Source organism: Podarcis vaucheri, assembly GCF_965113315.1.
Source record: "Podarcis vaucheri genome assembly, chromosome: 2".
Lineage (NCBI taxonomy): Eukaryota > Metazoa > Chordata > Lepidosauria > Squamata > Lacertidae > Podarcis > Podarcis vaucheri.
Window position 1 is genome coordinate 2,161,888 of NC_138760.1, and position 15,907 is coordinate 2,177,794.

The 15,907-nt window shown below is 48.9% G+C and overlaps 1 protein-coding gene across 11 annotated transcripts in view; it reads left to right on the forward strand.

Moving 5' to 3' along the window:
• The window catches only part of HDAC7 (histone deacetylase 7), a 201,963-nt gene that overhangs the window by 135,819 nt on the left and 50,237 nt on the right, over positions 1-15,907 (forward strand). For all 11 annotated transcript variants that reach the window (XR_014215629.1, XM_082207916.1, XM_082207917.1 and 8 more), the window contains 2 exons: positions 12,255-12,463; positions 13,517-13,607. Coding sequence is in view for 10 of the 11 variants with exons in the window: in XM_082207916.1 (XP_082064042.1) it covers positions 12,255-12,463; positions 13,517-13,607 (300 nt within the window). In the remaining variant the exon portion in view is untranslated. The remainder of the gene's footprint in view (positions 1-12,254; positions 12,464-13,516; positions 13,608-15,907) is intronic.

Sequence of the window (15,907 nt, forward strand, 5' to 3'; positions counted from 1 at the left end):
GCCCTCCAGCTGTTTTAGACCGCAACTGGCATCAGCCCCAGCTAGCATGGTCATTTTGTTGGTCTCGGCTGCAGCATGAAGCAGAGATGTTGCAGGAAGGTATTGAAAGGGACAGCACACATCCAACTGTGGCTGATTTTGGATTTGGAGCTGCTGCACAGCAGACCCACCCACCCACCCCTGAGCGTTTTGTAATAGGCAAAGAAACAAGAAAAATGCACTGGAAAGTGTGGAATAATGTTTGCTAGATGCAGCGTCATCTAACCTCCCTGCAAGCATATGCTCAGCAAATAGCTGGTAATCATCTAATCATCCAGGTTGGGAGCTCAAAGCCAGCGGGATAAACATCAATGATTGGTTTTTTTATAAAAATAATCAGATTTTTTAATTTTAAATTGGATTTTGTTGATTTAAATCGGATTTTTTTAAAAATAAAATGCTTTTGGAGGAAACATCTTTCTAAAGATAGTTTTCTATTTTTACATTATAGTCCAAAAGCCATTCATCAGGAAAAAAGGATTTTTTAAAAAAATTATGTAGTATGAGGCTTTATATGCAATGTTTATTTTATTTTATTTTGGTAACTGAATTTCATTAATCCATTCACAATATCTTGCTCTTCCAGAGGTTTCTGTAAGATTATTTGGGGCAGTTTTTCTAATGAGATTATCACAGATGCTTGTTTTTGCTGTTCTCAAAAGTGTAAATTTGTGTCTACAAAGATAGCATGCCTTTTCTTCACAGGAAAAAAATGTTATAAAATAAACATACAGAGTTGAGGAAAAAAACCTTAATCCCATTGTTCCTTTGCAAATTCATATTCACAGAATCAACCCCTTACCTCAGTAAATGCTGAGTTCCAAGAGGTTCAATGAATAGTGGAATAGATGTTCACAAGTAGCTAAGTGTGAAGCAGTAAAAATGAAAGTGCAAACCTTGTGAGCAGAATACTCCGCAAGTCTTGGGATCTTTGTGTAACGATTGTGCAAGTCAGTTGCATGTCTGTGCAACTCGGACTTCAGGCAAGTTCTGAAGGCTCTTCAGGGCTGGCAACCTCTTCCCAGTCCCACCAGGTCCCAACAACTGCACTCACCCTTAACTGTACAGAATAGGCGCCTGAATGTAGAAGCAAAACTACTCTGAAAATTTATTATTCCTAAAATGAAACCTTTGTCTTGTTGTAAATATTAAAATTATACCCTCAACAATGAGTCTTTCTGTAAAAAAATATTTAAATCAAGTCTTACTGACTAGTGATTTAAATCATGATTTAAATCAAATCCACTCTGCTCAAAGCACAGGTTGTCTGGCAGTGACCAGGGAGAGTGAAAGGCACGCAGAGCTGTCAAGTGCCTCAGCCAGGTATCTCCACAATCCTTGGTGGAAGATGTTTGTTGAGGCAGGATGTGAGCCCCATTTCACCCAGGTTGGGCACACTCACCACACATGCATTTGTGTACACACACAGAGAGAGAGAGAGAGGGGGGGGGCTGGGAGCCCTGATGGCACCCCTCTGGAGGCTTCACAGGGCAAAAAACCCAGCTCCCCCCCCCCCATAGCTACAGCTCTGCTTTATGCCTGCAACAGTTTAGAGCATTTTTTAAATTTATTTTTTTTAAAAGACTGCCTACAACCTTATGAGCCTACCAGGCCTTGAGCTCATCTTCAGAGACCATCTTCTCAAGCCTGCCATCCAGAACAGTCAAGGTTCAGAAGCAGCAGGGACAGGACTTTCTTGATGGTGACCCCTCATGTCCCTGGTTCCTTCCCTCAATGAACTCATTTAGCCCCAGCACTTCAGAGTCTTTGGCCAAGTGACAAAATCGCACAAGTGTCCAACACAGCAGAACCTAAGAAGATGGGCTATGCTCCATCCCTCTCCCATAGACATAGAAACCGAGAAATGTAGAGTTGGACAGGACCCTGAAGATCATCTAGTTATGACGCCCTGCAGGAATATGCAGCTGTGCCGCACCAGGATCGACCCTGCAACCTTGGCATTATCAGCGCCATGCTCTACGCAGGGAAGCTGCCTCATCTGGTTGGCCCTTGGGAGAACAGAAGGGCCACTGGCCTGACCCAGCAGGGCTCTTCTTGCATCCTGGCAAGCCGGACTTCTGTGTGATTCTGTTCCTAGGTTTTATTTGTTTCGTGTGCTGGTGTGCATTTGAATTGTATTTAATGAGTATATGCTGTTTTGGGAGAGCTTCCCCAGAAAGGCAGTTGTATATGCAAATAAATGCTGTATTACTTGTTGGAGTGGGGTTATGGCACATGCAGTGCCCTGGTCCAAACCATTCCACTTCTTTTCTGTTAACTTATGGATTTAAAAGCTTTCAATTAAAAAGAAGTGGAATGGTTTGGACCAGGGCACTGCATGTGCCATAACCCCACTCCAACAAGTAATACAGCATTTATTTGCATATACAACTGCCTTTCTGGGGAAGCTCTCCCAAAACAGCATATACTCATTAAATACAATTCAAATGCACACCAGCACACGAAACAAATAAAACCTAGGAACAGAATCACACAGAAGTCCGGCTTTATAAACATTAAAATGACAAAGCAGACAAGGGTGACAATAAACAAAAAGCATTAAAAGAATAGTAAGATCATTTGAGTTTAGCCAGGCAATTTTGCTTAAACTCTTAAGGAGAGCCTGTAGAACATGAATATAGAAACTCTAACCCTTAAAGGCTCTGAAAAGACTCGGTAGCACAACAAATGGCTGACACAGCCCTCTCCCCCACAGTGATGGTTTAGTGTTGGGTGCCATAAGTCTCTGATGTGAGCATAAGATGGCACATTGATGGTGCACATGTGCACAAATACCTTTGCCCCTCCAGGTGTTGCTGAACTCACATCAGCCCCTGCAGAAGCTAGGGGTGGTGGGAGTTGTAGTTTGGCCAGGGGTTCCCCACACCTGGTGCAAAGCAAAGGGCACATTCTCTCTCACACAGAGAGATGTGTCCTTGCAATGGGGCTGGTGCGCCTTCTGAACAAGCTGCCTTGCTGCATCCAGCCCAGAGTGAACTTCCAGCCCAACCAGTTGGGAGATCCACCCCTGCTTATGCAAATGGCCGCTAATAGGACAGAGGCACTTGTTTTGCCTTTGATCTTTGTTCTGCTTCCCTTGGCACTGCTGCCGCATCCTCCCTGGGCTGATGTAATCAGCTTGCAGTCGGAACCCATTGCATCCTCCAGGGGGAAGCGATGTCTCCCTTTCCCTTTCCCAAGGTGCTTGGCTCTTCTCTCCCCGACTAGGCAAGGTAGCGCTCTAGGCAGAAGCCTCCCTTGCTCGGGCTCTTGCCAAGGCTTTGGGCTCAGCCCTCTTTGACAGTGTCTGTCCTGCTGCCAAAGCCACAGCCCCACAACTTGGGGCCCAGGCCTTTTCCCGTGTGCAGGGAAACACATGCCGCTTTCTCCAACAGCCACTAGGAGCTGTGTGAAAGGAAACTACCTTCCCCAACACACCTACCCAGCCACGACAGCAGTGGAATGCCTGCTCCCCTGGCAGGTGTGTTCATGCGTGTGCGCATAGAACGGCTCTCCCCAACCTGGCGCCTCCAGGATGACAGCTCCCACATTCTGTGCTGACTGGGGCAAGTGGCAGTTGTGCTTCAAAACATCAGGAAGACACTGGCTGCTGAAAGGCTGGGAGGAAAGGATCTGAACATTGGGGGTTGCGGAACGGCGGGGGCTTAATTTTGGTGATCGCTGTAGCCTTAGGAGAGTCAATGGAGAGATCTCACATCTGAGTTAGCCAAGCAAAACCCACTTGGCATATTAAAGAGTGTGCCTGTCACCATCCGTTGGGTGGGGAGCAAAACCAGCTCCGGCCCCTGATGAAGTTTTGCACTTGCCCCACAGAACAGATAGGGGTCCTTCGGAAAACAGAGCCACTCTGGATTGCTTGGGAACCCTTTGTGGTTGTTGAGCTCCACTATCCCTCAAGTAATCTGCCAGGGTGTGTTGGTGAACAGGGGTGGACTTGGGGATTTCAGATTTCAGCAGCAAATTTGAGAGGGCAAAATCTGGCAAAAAAACAAATAAACCCACCCCTGCCTCTTGGCTTCCATTCTGCTCAGTTCACTGCATCATAGTTGTGGCACCCTGTGGCACCCCCTCGGCCTGACACCCAGTACAAGGGAACTGGTCATGCTGCCCTATATCTGGCTCTATTTGAATCCCAGTGGGTGGAGCCCGTGGTGGACAGCGGCTAGAGACAGGTGGGTCCAGGGTCAAAAGGGGGAGGGACCAGAGGGGGGAAACGTGGAGCTTCACCATCTTCCCTCTCTCTCTGTGCCACCCTTTTGCTGTTGCATCACCCATACTCCCCAATCTGCATGAAATCAGCCAAGGGCTGCAAGTTGCCCATGCCTAAGCAATGGCTTTTATGTAACGGCCCACTCCAGAAATGAGAGCTACCTGGATGGTGGAAGCAGAACCAAGCAGAACTCTTGGGTAGCCACATATTTCAATTGAGATGACCTGTGACTGTCCAGGTTGGACTCCCAACTTGCACTATCCCCAGCACCAAAGCTGGGTCACCAAAGCTAGCATGGCCAATGGCCAGGATGATGGGAACTGTAGTCTTTCAACATCCAGAGGACATCAGGTTCCCCACCTCCGGTTTAGAAAAAATCATGCTAAATCAGAGCATCCATGTTTGGAGGTAGTATGCCTCTGAATTCCAGATGTCAGGAGAAAAGGCAGAAGGCAGTTCTTCTGTTCCACAGAAGTAAGGCACACTTTCCTGAAAAGCTCCTACAGAAGGACCATTCATAGCCAGGGAAACAGGTGTGGAGATGAATTTGGGTCACCAAAGCCCCCCACACCTGCAGGCAGCGTGGTGTGCTTTATGAGTCTTTTCCCAGGCACTGCAGACATTTTCTCATACACTTTCCTATGGCCTTAGGGCCTTAGAAACTTAGTTTTTTTAGAAAGAAAGAAAGAAAGAAAGATCACACAGAATACACATGCAGGGGAAGTGGGAGCAGGAGAGGCTTTGCTGCTGCTGCTGCTGCTGCCTCCACATGGCATGATGCCCCGAGAAAAGACAGTAGGGAAGTAAAACGGACTTCCAGAAATCTGACTTGCTTCCAGAGATTATGTATACCCGGCTGCCCGGCCCTGGCCTTGGGGCAGCAGCTGTTGTTGGGAGAATCTGTGGGAGGGCGATAATGCCTCATTAAACCACCCAGGGCAGCATCCAGCTCAGCAAAATAGAAGCACATACCTGATGAAAGAAGTCATCTGCGTAACAGTTGTTGGGAAAGATTGGGAGATGAAAGAGGTAGAAGTTTGTGTTCCTGCGCTCCAGGGATGGTGCTTCTCTTAATTCCCAAAAAACGACGGTGGCTTTTTTGCCCATGGGGTGAGCCCTGGACAGTTTATATGTTTAACAAATGGCAAAGCCTTTCCTGTACAGTGCTATTTCAGGCAAGCATGTGCCCTTATGGAAAAGGGGTGTTCACACATAGAAAACTTGTCAGGGAGAACTAGCAGAACTCTTCTTGCTGACTTTCTAGTTTCTCTGGCTGGTGAGAAGGATGCTGGCATCTGCACCCAAACCCTGTTGCTATGCCAGATCACCAGCAGGGCAACCCTGTGCCTTGTCTTCTCAGAAGTAGGTCCCGTTGAAAAAACGGGTGGGTGGGAAGTGGATCTCATTGACTTCAGTGGCACTTGCCACTAAGAAAGTGTTCCTAGGACGGCTTCCTTTGTCAGCTTGTCTGTTCTCTTGAAGACCCTGTGAGGTTTTGATCCTGCGGCATTATGATGTGCTGGCAAGGATTTAAATGCTGCAGCAACTCTCATGAGGCACGAATGTTTGGCCGCGCTTTTTATCAGCGCTTAGTAAACATCCATCCGCAGGCTCGATGGGCATCAGGGTGGCAATGGAAGCTGCTAATAGCAGCTGGCAGAGGGCACCATTAATCTGAGAATGTCACAGCACTCTCAGCAGGGTCTGGTTAATGAGACCATGGCAGAGCATTAAAAGTAAATAAACTAGCAAGCAAGAAGTGGTTTGGGCCAAGCTGAATTCAGGGCTGAAATAATGAGCAAATGTGACCTTCCCCAGGGACTTGACCTCAGGAGGCTGCCCAGGTTGGCCTTTGGAAGAAAAGGCCACAGTTGCAGCCCATTTGGAGGCAGTGTCTCTTGCTACCAGGATCCTGACCGAGTGCTCTCCTCTGCTGCTTTCTGGATGCGCATGAAGCTGCCTGTTGGACTCACTTAAGTGAGCCTATTCTTCCATCTGCCTCATGGGTAGGCAAACTAAGGCCCAGGGGCCAGTTCCGGCCCAATCGCCTTCTCAATCTGGCCTGCAGACGGTCCAGGAATCAGTGTGTTCTTACATGAGTAGAATGTGTCCTTTTATTTAAAATGCATCTCTGGGTTATTTGTGGGGCATAGGAATTGGTTCATTCCCCCCCTTCAAAACATAGTCCAGCCCCCCACAAGGTCTGAGGGACAGTGGACTGCCCCCCTGCTGAAAAAGTTTGTTGACCCCTGCCTCATCTGGCCCCAGAACTCCTGCTGTCTGAGATGGTTTAGAAACTCTGCAGATTCTGCTACTGAACTCCACAAAGGAAGATCTGTGGCTCAAGAGCAGAGTGTGTGCTTTGCATGTAGAAGGTCCCAGGCTCCATCCCCAGTTAAGACCAGGAGAGAGGGCCTGCCGTGGGGACAACAATGAGGGCAAGATGAGCCAATGGTGTGATTTGGCAGAAGGCAGCGAGGTAAAGGATGGATGGCATAGGAGCGAAGGCAAAAGCCTGTTTCTCTACAGATTAACCACGGTGTGCAGCCATCAGAAAACAGGTCAGCAAGGTAGATGGCCATCCACACTGCAGGGGTTGGACTAGATGACCCTCAGGGTCCCTTCCAACTCTACAATTCTATGATATGTGAGCTTGTGTTTTGTTTTCCCTCATACAAATGAATAGCATCCATTCAGGGGAGAAAATCAAACTCTGGGATACTGTTTTTGGGGTGGGGAACTAAGCCTGTCCTCTGCCCTAGAACGAGATGTAGGATTTGTCACCTGCCCAGCTGCTTCTCAGAGTTGCAGCTTGTTGTGTTTCTGCATGAGTCACTGTTGGGAACCTTCCTCCTCTGGATTGGAAATAGGCTGTGCGGAGATGTGCAGTGACTTGTGCAGAGATGCAGCAGGCAACCCACTTTGTGGATGGCTGGTTTTGTGGAAGCCTTTGCTTAATTCATTTCTCATGTCCCACTTTTCTAAGCCTATTTATCCTGTTGGCCTGACACACGGAAGGAAGCTTGGAATAAGTTAACAAAGACAGCAGCCTCCAGCCAGCCCTGCTTCTTGGGCAGGGCAGGGCAGGGCAGGGCAGGGCAGGGCTGGGGTGTTCCTGCTTCCCTTCCTGCAAGTGCCCTATTGCCTGCTTCTCCTATTCTGATCCAACTGGAGGTGGTTGGGTGTGTGTGTGTGTGTGTGTGTGTTCATATTGGCTCTCCTCCCAAGGATCAGTTTAACACCAAAAAATGTCAGATCATGTTAGATGCTACAAAAGCAAGCCATTCGCTAGCTGTCAGGGTGGTTTTGGTGGGCTTGTTCATAAGTGTCTGGAGGGAGAGGATGCGATTAGTGGTTTTGTTTTTCTGGGGTGGAATCTTAAGCTGGCTTCCTTTTGAGGCTGCTTGATAGCTAGTTGGGAGTTTCTGTAAAGAAGCGCAGCATAACCAGGGCTAACTACACTCTGCCATCTCTTCACTGCCACCCACAATCCACAGTCTGTGCCAAACCGACCCAGATTCTGCCCCCGGAAAATGCCTGTTCATGCCAAAACGAAACTAATACGCAGATAACCTGGGAGGGGACAGGGAATGATATATATCACTCACTCCGGTCCAGCTACCTGCTGAATTGGAAGTTAGCACCAGTCAAGATGTGCAACTTTTCCTGAACGATCTCCACACCTGTGAAGGCTAGATTTTAAAATGAAAGCAGAGGCTTCCAGGATGCTATCTTCTGTGCCAAATATTGAATATTCTGTGGCATGATACATTCAAACATGCACAGAATGTAAAGGTAAAGGTAAAGGTACCCCTGCCCGAACGGGCCAGTCTTGACAGACTCTGGGGTTTGTGCGCCCATCTCACATCTATTGGCCGGGGGCCAGCGCTGTCCGGAGACACTTCCGGGTCACGTGGCCAGCGTGACAACGCTGCTCTGGCGAGCGAGAGCCGCACACGGAACGCCGTTTACCTTCCCGCTGGTAAGCGGTACCTATTTATCTACTTGCCCCCGGGGGTGCTTTCGAACTGCTAGGTTGGCAGGCGCTGGGACCGAGCAGCGGGAGCGCACCCCGCCGCGGGGATTCGAACCGCCGACCTTTCGATCGGCAAGCCCTAGGCGCTGAGGCTTTAACCCACAGCGCCACCCGCGTCCCACGCACAGAATGTACTTGACTCTAAATGCAGCCAACTGCCCTGGTTTTTGGTTTTTTGGTGTGTTTTTTTAAAGGTTTAAAATTAATGAGACTACTCTCTTGCTCAAACCAAGCCTCTTGTTGATTTCATTGGGATTTGAGCACAACTGGTTTTCAGTGGATCAGCACCACTAGAATGGCTTTGGGATCTGGATTACATTGAATTTTGCATGGAAACAGAATTGCAGCATGGATTATTCTGTTACTTGGAGTTAACTGAAGCGGAAACAATACACAATGATTCTAGTCCTCAATGTGGCTGCTTTGACTGACTGGCTAGCTGTCAGATAGATTTCTAAGTCTCCTTTCAGCTGGTTCTTCCAAGCTGGCCAGAGGCAGTTTTGTTTGGGAAAGGCAGCGTCTGCCACGGGGTCTGGTATTTCTGGCACCAGATATTCTTCTGTGGCCAGGAGGTCTCTCTGCTCTCACTTGCAGGCTCCTGGTCATGCTTCCCTCCCCACCTGCATCTTCTCTCTGCCAGTTATGCATCTCTTTGCCTTACACCACATGTCTCTTCCGCAGCATGAACAAACCTGCCCCTTCATTGTGGACATCAGCTGAGGCCCTGCTCTGGGTGCTGCCACCTTTGGGAGTTAGGTGGGGGCTATTGAGGAAATGGCCTCCTACGGCAATGACCTGATTGTGGAATAGAGTACTGTCCCCAGAGATCTTCATTTGGCAACTACATTACTATCCTTTAGACACCCAGTAAATACCATTTTGTTGCCAGGGGCTTTGGGGGAATCATAGCGTCATCTCTCTGGCATTACTGCCTGCTTTGCTGGTGGTGGGTCTGTTGCTGGAGGGATTTATGTGGAGGCTGGACATCCATCTGTTAGAGATGGTCCAGCTCTGAATTTCCTTCATCAAGGAGGGGGCAGGACTAGTTTAGGGGAAGGGAACCCTTTTGGAGGGAGCGCTGAGGGCCACATTCCCCCAGTGCAAAGCTGGCAGTAGGGGGGGCAGCAATGTGGGGGGACGACGACGACCAGACACACCCAGATACTCAGTCATACATGAAAGGCTATTTTTAATGGAAACAGAGACATATATTTAATTCTTAGGAACTCTGCGCAGGTTTTACGTTTCATTATCTCCATATACTTAAATTTGGGGGACGGGTTCAGTTAAAGCTCATGAGCACCATTTTCTGGTTCAAAAAGCAGAAACACTAGACAAATGCAAATAGCATCAAGGCCTTATAGCTATTCAAACTTTGAAACGCAATTGCAACCATTGAACTTTCATGTTTGCACTTACAAGTACATGTACAAGTACTAGTGGGGTGCCACAGGGTTCTGTCTTGGGCCCGGTCTTATTCAACATCTTTATCAACGACTTGGATGATGGACTCAAGGGCATCCTGATCAAATTTGCAGATGACACCAAACTGGGAGGGGTGGCTAACACCCCAGAGGACAGGATCACACTTCAAAATGACCTTGACAGATTAGAGAACTGGGCAAAAATAAACAAGATGAATTTTAACAGGGAGAAATGTAAAGTATTGCACTTGGGCAAAAAAAATGAGAGGCACAAATACAAGATGGGTGACACCTGGCTTGAGAGCAGTACATGTGAAAAGGATCTAGGAGTCTTGGTTGACCACAAACTTGACATGAGCCAACAGTGTGACGCGGCAGCTAAAAAAGCCAATGCAATTCTGGGCTGCATCAATAGGAGTATAGCATCTAGATCAAGGGAAGTAATAGTGCCACTGTATTCTGCTCTGGTCAGACCACACCTGGAGTACTGTGTCCAGTTCTGGGCACCACAATTCAAGAAGGACACTGACAAACTGGAACGTGTCAAGAGGAGGGCAACCAAAATGGTCAAAGGCCTGGAAACGATGCCTTATGAGGAACGGCTAAGGGAGCTGGGCATGTTTAGCCTGGAGAAGAGGAGGTTAAGGGGTGATATGATAGCCATGTTCAAATATATAAAAGGATGTCACATAGAGGAGGGAGAAAGGTTGTTTTCTGCTGCTCCAGAGAAGCGGACACGGAGCAATGGAGCCAAACTACAAGAAAGAAGATTCCACCTAAACATTAGGAAGAACTTCCTGACAGTAAGAGCTGTTCGACGGTGGAATTTGCTGCCAAGGAGTGTGGTGGAGTCTCCTACTTTGGAGGTCTTTAAGCAGAGGCTTGACAACCATATGTCAGGAGTGCTCTGATGGTGTTTCCTGCTTGGCAGGGGGTTGGACTCGATGGCCCTTGTGGTCTCTTCCAACTCTATGATTCTATGATTCTATTCTATGATTCTATGACAGTTTTTGCATGTTGGCAAACCTACCTCTCTGCTAATACATTTCCACCTCTGCCTTGATCACCTTCCGGCAGATCTTCTTGCAGAAGAAGGAGCTGCCACTGGGTACTTTGCATGTTCTCCAAGTCCCTTAATGCCCTAGCTCAGGAGTGGGGAGCCTGTAGCCTTCCAGATGAAGCTGCTCTACAGCTCTCATCAGCCCTAGCAAACATGGCCAATGGCCCAGGGTGATGGGAGCTGTAGCTCAGCAGCATCTGAAGGGCCAAATGCTCTCTGGTGAACAGTTGATGAGAGAGATGCTCCACCCCTTGACTAGATGGCCTTGCCAGATGTGTTAGTGCAGACATGCCCAACTGGTCGATTGTGGGTGTGATCCTGGTCAATGGTGGGATTAGATAAAGTGGGCAAGGAATATTGCCGCCTCCCAGCGCTGGGTCCCTCCATTGCCGCAGCAGGGAAGGCCAGGCCAGGTGGCAAGTGCAAGGATTGTTGCCCAGCCCAGCCTTCACTGGGGTCCTTGGTCCCTTTGACAATGGGAAGGAAGGAGGGGGGGCAGGCGCTTGAGCCGGGGGAGAGAAGCTGACTGCCTCCTCAGAGAGAGAACTTTTGCCTCCTTTCCCTCCCCCCCTTAAACCCCCCCCCACGTCCAGTTAGCCACCTCCTTCCACACACGCACCTCACACATGCTCCTTGTTCCTCCAGTGACAATGGGTAGGTCACTGCCAGTTTTTTTATACTGGGAGTAGATCGCAGTCTCTTGGAAGTTGGACATGTCTGCGTTAGTGTATTTGATAGTATTTGGCAATTGCTTTATTTTGCATTGTTAGTCACCTTGAATACCTTGCAGGGGAAAGGTGGGGAATAAGCATGTTAAATACATATAAGCCTCCTGGCGTGCCAGAAGGTGTTGAACTGCAACTCCCATCATTCCTGACTATTTGCTGCCCTGGGTGGGGCCGATGGGACTTGTAATCTGAAAACATCTGGAAGATGCCAGGCTGGAGAAGTCTGCTTCAGAATGCTAACCACTATTTTGTGGTGGGCATTGAAGGAGCTGCCACTTTGCATGTTCTCCAAGTCCCTTAATGCCCTAGCTCAGGAGTGGGGAGCCTGTAGCCTTCCAGATGAAGCTGCTCTACAGCTCTCATTGGCTCTCATCAGGTAGATGTGAGCCAGCTGTCTTTTGGAGAAGCCTGCTCAACATCCCGGAACTTTTCACTGAGGAGGCTTTGCTAGGCTTCCTAGAAATGCCACCGTTCCTTGGAACTCCGATTGCAAGCCACTGCTTTGAAACAGCGTGCTTCAGCCTTGGGGCTGCAGGTGCTGTTGGACTGCAACTTCCTGGCTGGGGATGATGGGAGTTGTAGTCCAACCACATCTGAATGGCACCAGGCTGGGGAAAAGTTTATATAAGGAATACAGCTTAGTTCAGTAAAAGCTCAAAGTGGCACAAACGGCAAAACCTAGTGGAATCTGTGATGGGCACATACTGATCAGTGCATTTCCCTGTCATTTCCACAGCCGCCGTGAAGCTCTGCGTCTCCTTGCGGGTCCCCCAGACCATCCCCATGGACCTGCGGATTGGACAGCGTCTCGCCAAACCTGGCCCTGACACTGCCTTGCTGGCTTTGAAGCAGACGCAGCAGCTGCAACACCAGCTCTTCCTGGCTAGTTTGCACCCCCGACTGGAGTACCAGCAAGTGGAGCAACTCAGCCACCAGCACCTGCGGGTCAGTATCCTGCACTTTCTCAGGGTTGGGTGAGGGAAGCAGGTGATGCATACATATACTGCCCCAAAGAGCAGTTAGTCTCCAGTCAGCTTTGCCTCAATTGCCTTCCTGATGCTTCTCATGGGGCTTCTTTGGCAGAAGTGCTCCTTTTGCACTTCGGTAGCAAACATTGTTAGGAAACATTGTTTCACACATATGGACTTCTCCCCTCCAGCCCAAGACTTCCTGTGTTATTGAGCCATGCCCCGACATTGCAGGGGTTTGGACTGGATGACCCTTGAGCGCCCCTTCCAGCTCTACAATTCTATGATTCTATGAAAGAACTGTGGTGCTATAGAGGACTCTCCATAATCCCAGGAGCTGCTGCTCTTCCGTCTGATCAAGAGGCCACCAAGTTCTCTAGCCTGCCTCATCTGCTCACTTAGTTCCACAGACAGGCTATATATACCCAAAGCAAATTTTGTACCATCGTACGTTGGCAACTGGAGCCCTGTCATCTGGTGGTTGTCTGTGACCTTCCTTTCCCAAATGATGCAAAGTGTTGGTGGGCATTTTTTGCCATGGATGGAGAAGGTGCCAGCAGTAGCATGTTGGCAAAGCTCAGCTTCTGTGAGGAATGTCAGATGGGAGATAGTCACCCCAGACAGGGTGTGAGGACAGGAAGAGAAGGGGTTAACATGGCAATGGCAGGTGAGTGGGATGACCTAATTGCATATAGGAACTGGAAGGGAGGGGAGCAATGAAAGGGGGTAGTAGATTGAAAGACAGGAACCTGAAGGGAGTATGGGTCCAGTCACCAGGGGCAGAGTGCATGCTTCAGCTGCAATACCAGGATCAGTCCCTGGTTTTCCAGTTAAAAAAACAAGTAGAAGGAGATCCTGAAGAGCAGGCGCCATTTAGGGTAGAAATATCCAGACTCAGTGGACACATAGGCCTGTAGGTTGGGTCTGACTTGGACGCAGCTCCTGAAAGTGAGTTGGGTTGGCAGAGGGAAGGACTCTTGGACTCCATCATTGATATGCTCATCAAACCTCGTCTTCTCTGCGTTTCCAGGTGTCGATGGAGCCACCGCCTCAGGATCCCATGCCTGGGAAGCAGGAACAGGAGCTGCGGCTGCTCTTGAATAAAGACAAAAGCAAACGCAGTAAGAGCCACTCACTTTCTCCTTCCCCCTGACTGGAGTGCCCATGGTTCCTTCCCTGCTGTTCCATAATCTTGTGTCACCTACTCTTGTCTACCTGCTATGTGACATGATGTGTCTAGCAATGGCGACTGGCGCCCATTGGACTGGTAGGGGAAGAGGCCGGCAGGCCAAGCACAGGGTGGATCCAGAGCCAGAGCCAACTGATTCTCAGTTTGTCATCCCGGCTCAGTTCCACAAGGGGCAAATCAGAGACCAAGGAGGAAGCTGGCAGCCAGTGCTGCCCCCTAGATTGGTCATAAGTAGGAAGGTGGCAACTGGCTGAGGACAAAATGAGGCTTTTGCTGATGCTGCTGTTAGATTTATTACCTGCCCTTCACCAGCTGGGGTAGGTTGCAACAATTAAGAAAGTTTAAATGGTTTACAGGAACAGGGTGAGCCCTGAAGACACACATCTCAGGTCTTGAAAGGGTAGGGTGAAGACGTCTTCAGCATTCACTGAAGAAGCCAGACGTACCTCTGTGGGGAGGGAATTCCACAGCTTAGGGGCTACCATGAAAACACGCCCTCTCCCACCTCACCCCCCAAACTTCTTTGGGAGGTGCAACTACCAAGCGGGTCTTCTGGTGAGCTTAACCCCCAGGAGGATCTGTAGGAAAGGAGGCAGAAGCCAGAACAGCAAGAGGGATCTGGCTTTTGGGATAGCCGCGCGCAGCCTCTCCCGGGCAGCAGCATGAATTCTCCCCCTGCCCGGGAGAGACTGCGCACGGCTAAGCAAGAAGCCAGGACAGCAAGCAGGATCGCAGCGCATCAATCCCACTTGCTGTCCTGGCTTATGGGCTGCGCACAGCTAAGGCTCCCCCAAGAGCCGCACACACGCTACATGCGGCTCTTTAAATGGAGCGCTAAGCAGAGCCTCCTGCCTGCATCCGCTCCATAAGACACACACACATTTCCCCTTACTTTTTAGGAGGGGAAAAGTGCGCCATAGAGCGAAAAATACGGTACCGTAGTTTTCGCTCCATTACACACATTTTTTTCTCCTAGAAAGTAAGGGGAAATGTCTGTGCATGTTACGGAGCGAATGCTTCCCTCCTCCGTGGTTTCCAGTGGGAGAAGAGCCGCTGAATGGGGAGGAGAGAGGGAAAGAGTGCCTGCTTCTTTAAAGGAGCAAAGTGGGAGGGGGGAGGAGCTGCTTACACGAGTGTAAGCGGCTCCTGTCCGGTTGGCTCCTTTAAAGCAAGCAGGCTCTCTGTATCTCTATCTCTTCTCCCGCTTTGCTGGAAATAGCAGGAAAGATTTTCAGCTCGCTAAGGGGGGGGGAGGAGGGAGAGAAGCAGAACCTGCTTGCTTTAAAGGAGCTTACTGGACAGGAGCCACTTACACTCGTGTAAGCGGCTCCTGTCCGGTAGGCTCCTTTAAAGCAAGCAGGCTCTCTGTCCCTCCAGCAAAGTTTTTCAGCTCGCTAAGGAGGGGGGGGAGGGAGAGAAGCAGAGCTTGCTCCACGCGTGCTCCTTGTCCCTTAAGTGCGTTTCCTTCCCTCCCCACTTAAAACGTGGTTACAAAGCACGGATCCACATGGATCCTCAGGATTTTTGCACTGGGTCACCCCAAATTCACCATCAGATCTCATAGCATGTCCATGGCTACAGTTTGCACCAAAAAAATCACGCACCCACTGTTGCCTGGGGCCGCAGTGGTGCAAAAACGTGGTTACAAAGCACGGATCCGCATGGATCCTCAGGATTTTTGCATTGGGCTACCCCAAACTCACCATCAGATCACATGTCTGTGGCCACAGCATGAACCACAAAAATCATACATCCACTGTTTCGTGTAGAATATTTTTTTTCTTGTTTTCCTCCTCTAAAAACTACATGCGTGTTATGGTCGGGTGTGTGTTATCGAGCAAAAAATACGGTAATTCCCTAGTAAGGGTGTCTAGGAGTATCGGTTTAGAGATATAAACGTTCTGGTTTTATTGCAGACACAAAGGGGAAAGGGTTTAAATTTGTAAACAAAAATTCATGTCTTGAGAATTGTTTGCAATATTTGACTCTAGGTAAACTTGGGAATAATATATGGAGATGTTTTCAATAGCTATAATTTCTTAAATTATTATTATTTCTTCTGTGAAAAGTTCATATTCCCTGTTGTGTATAACTGTAGATATGGCAGTATGTTTAAAAATCATATTATTGAATGTCTGTGTGAAGAAATGGATGCATCAGACAGGGAACAGTTAAGTCATTTGCAAATAATAATGCACAATGGATGCATAACCCTGATTGATATCTTCATAG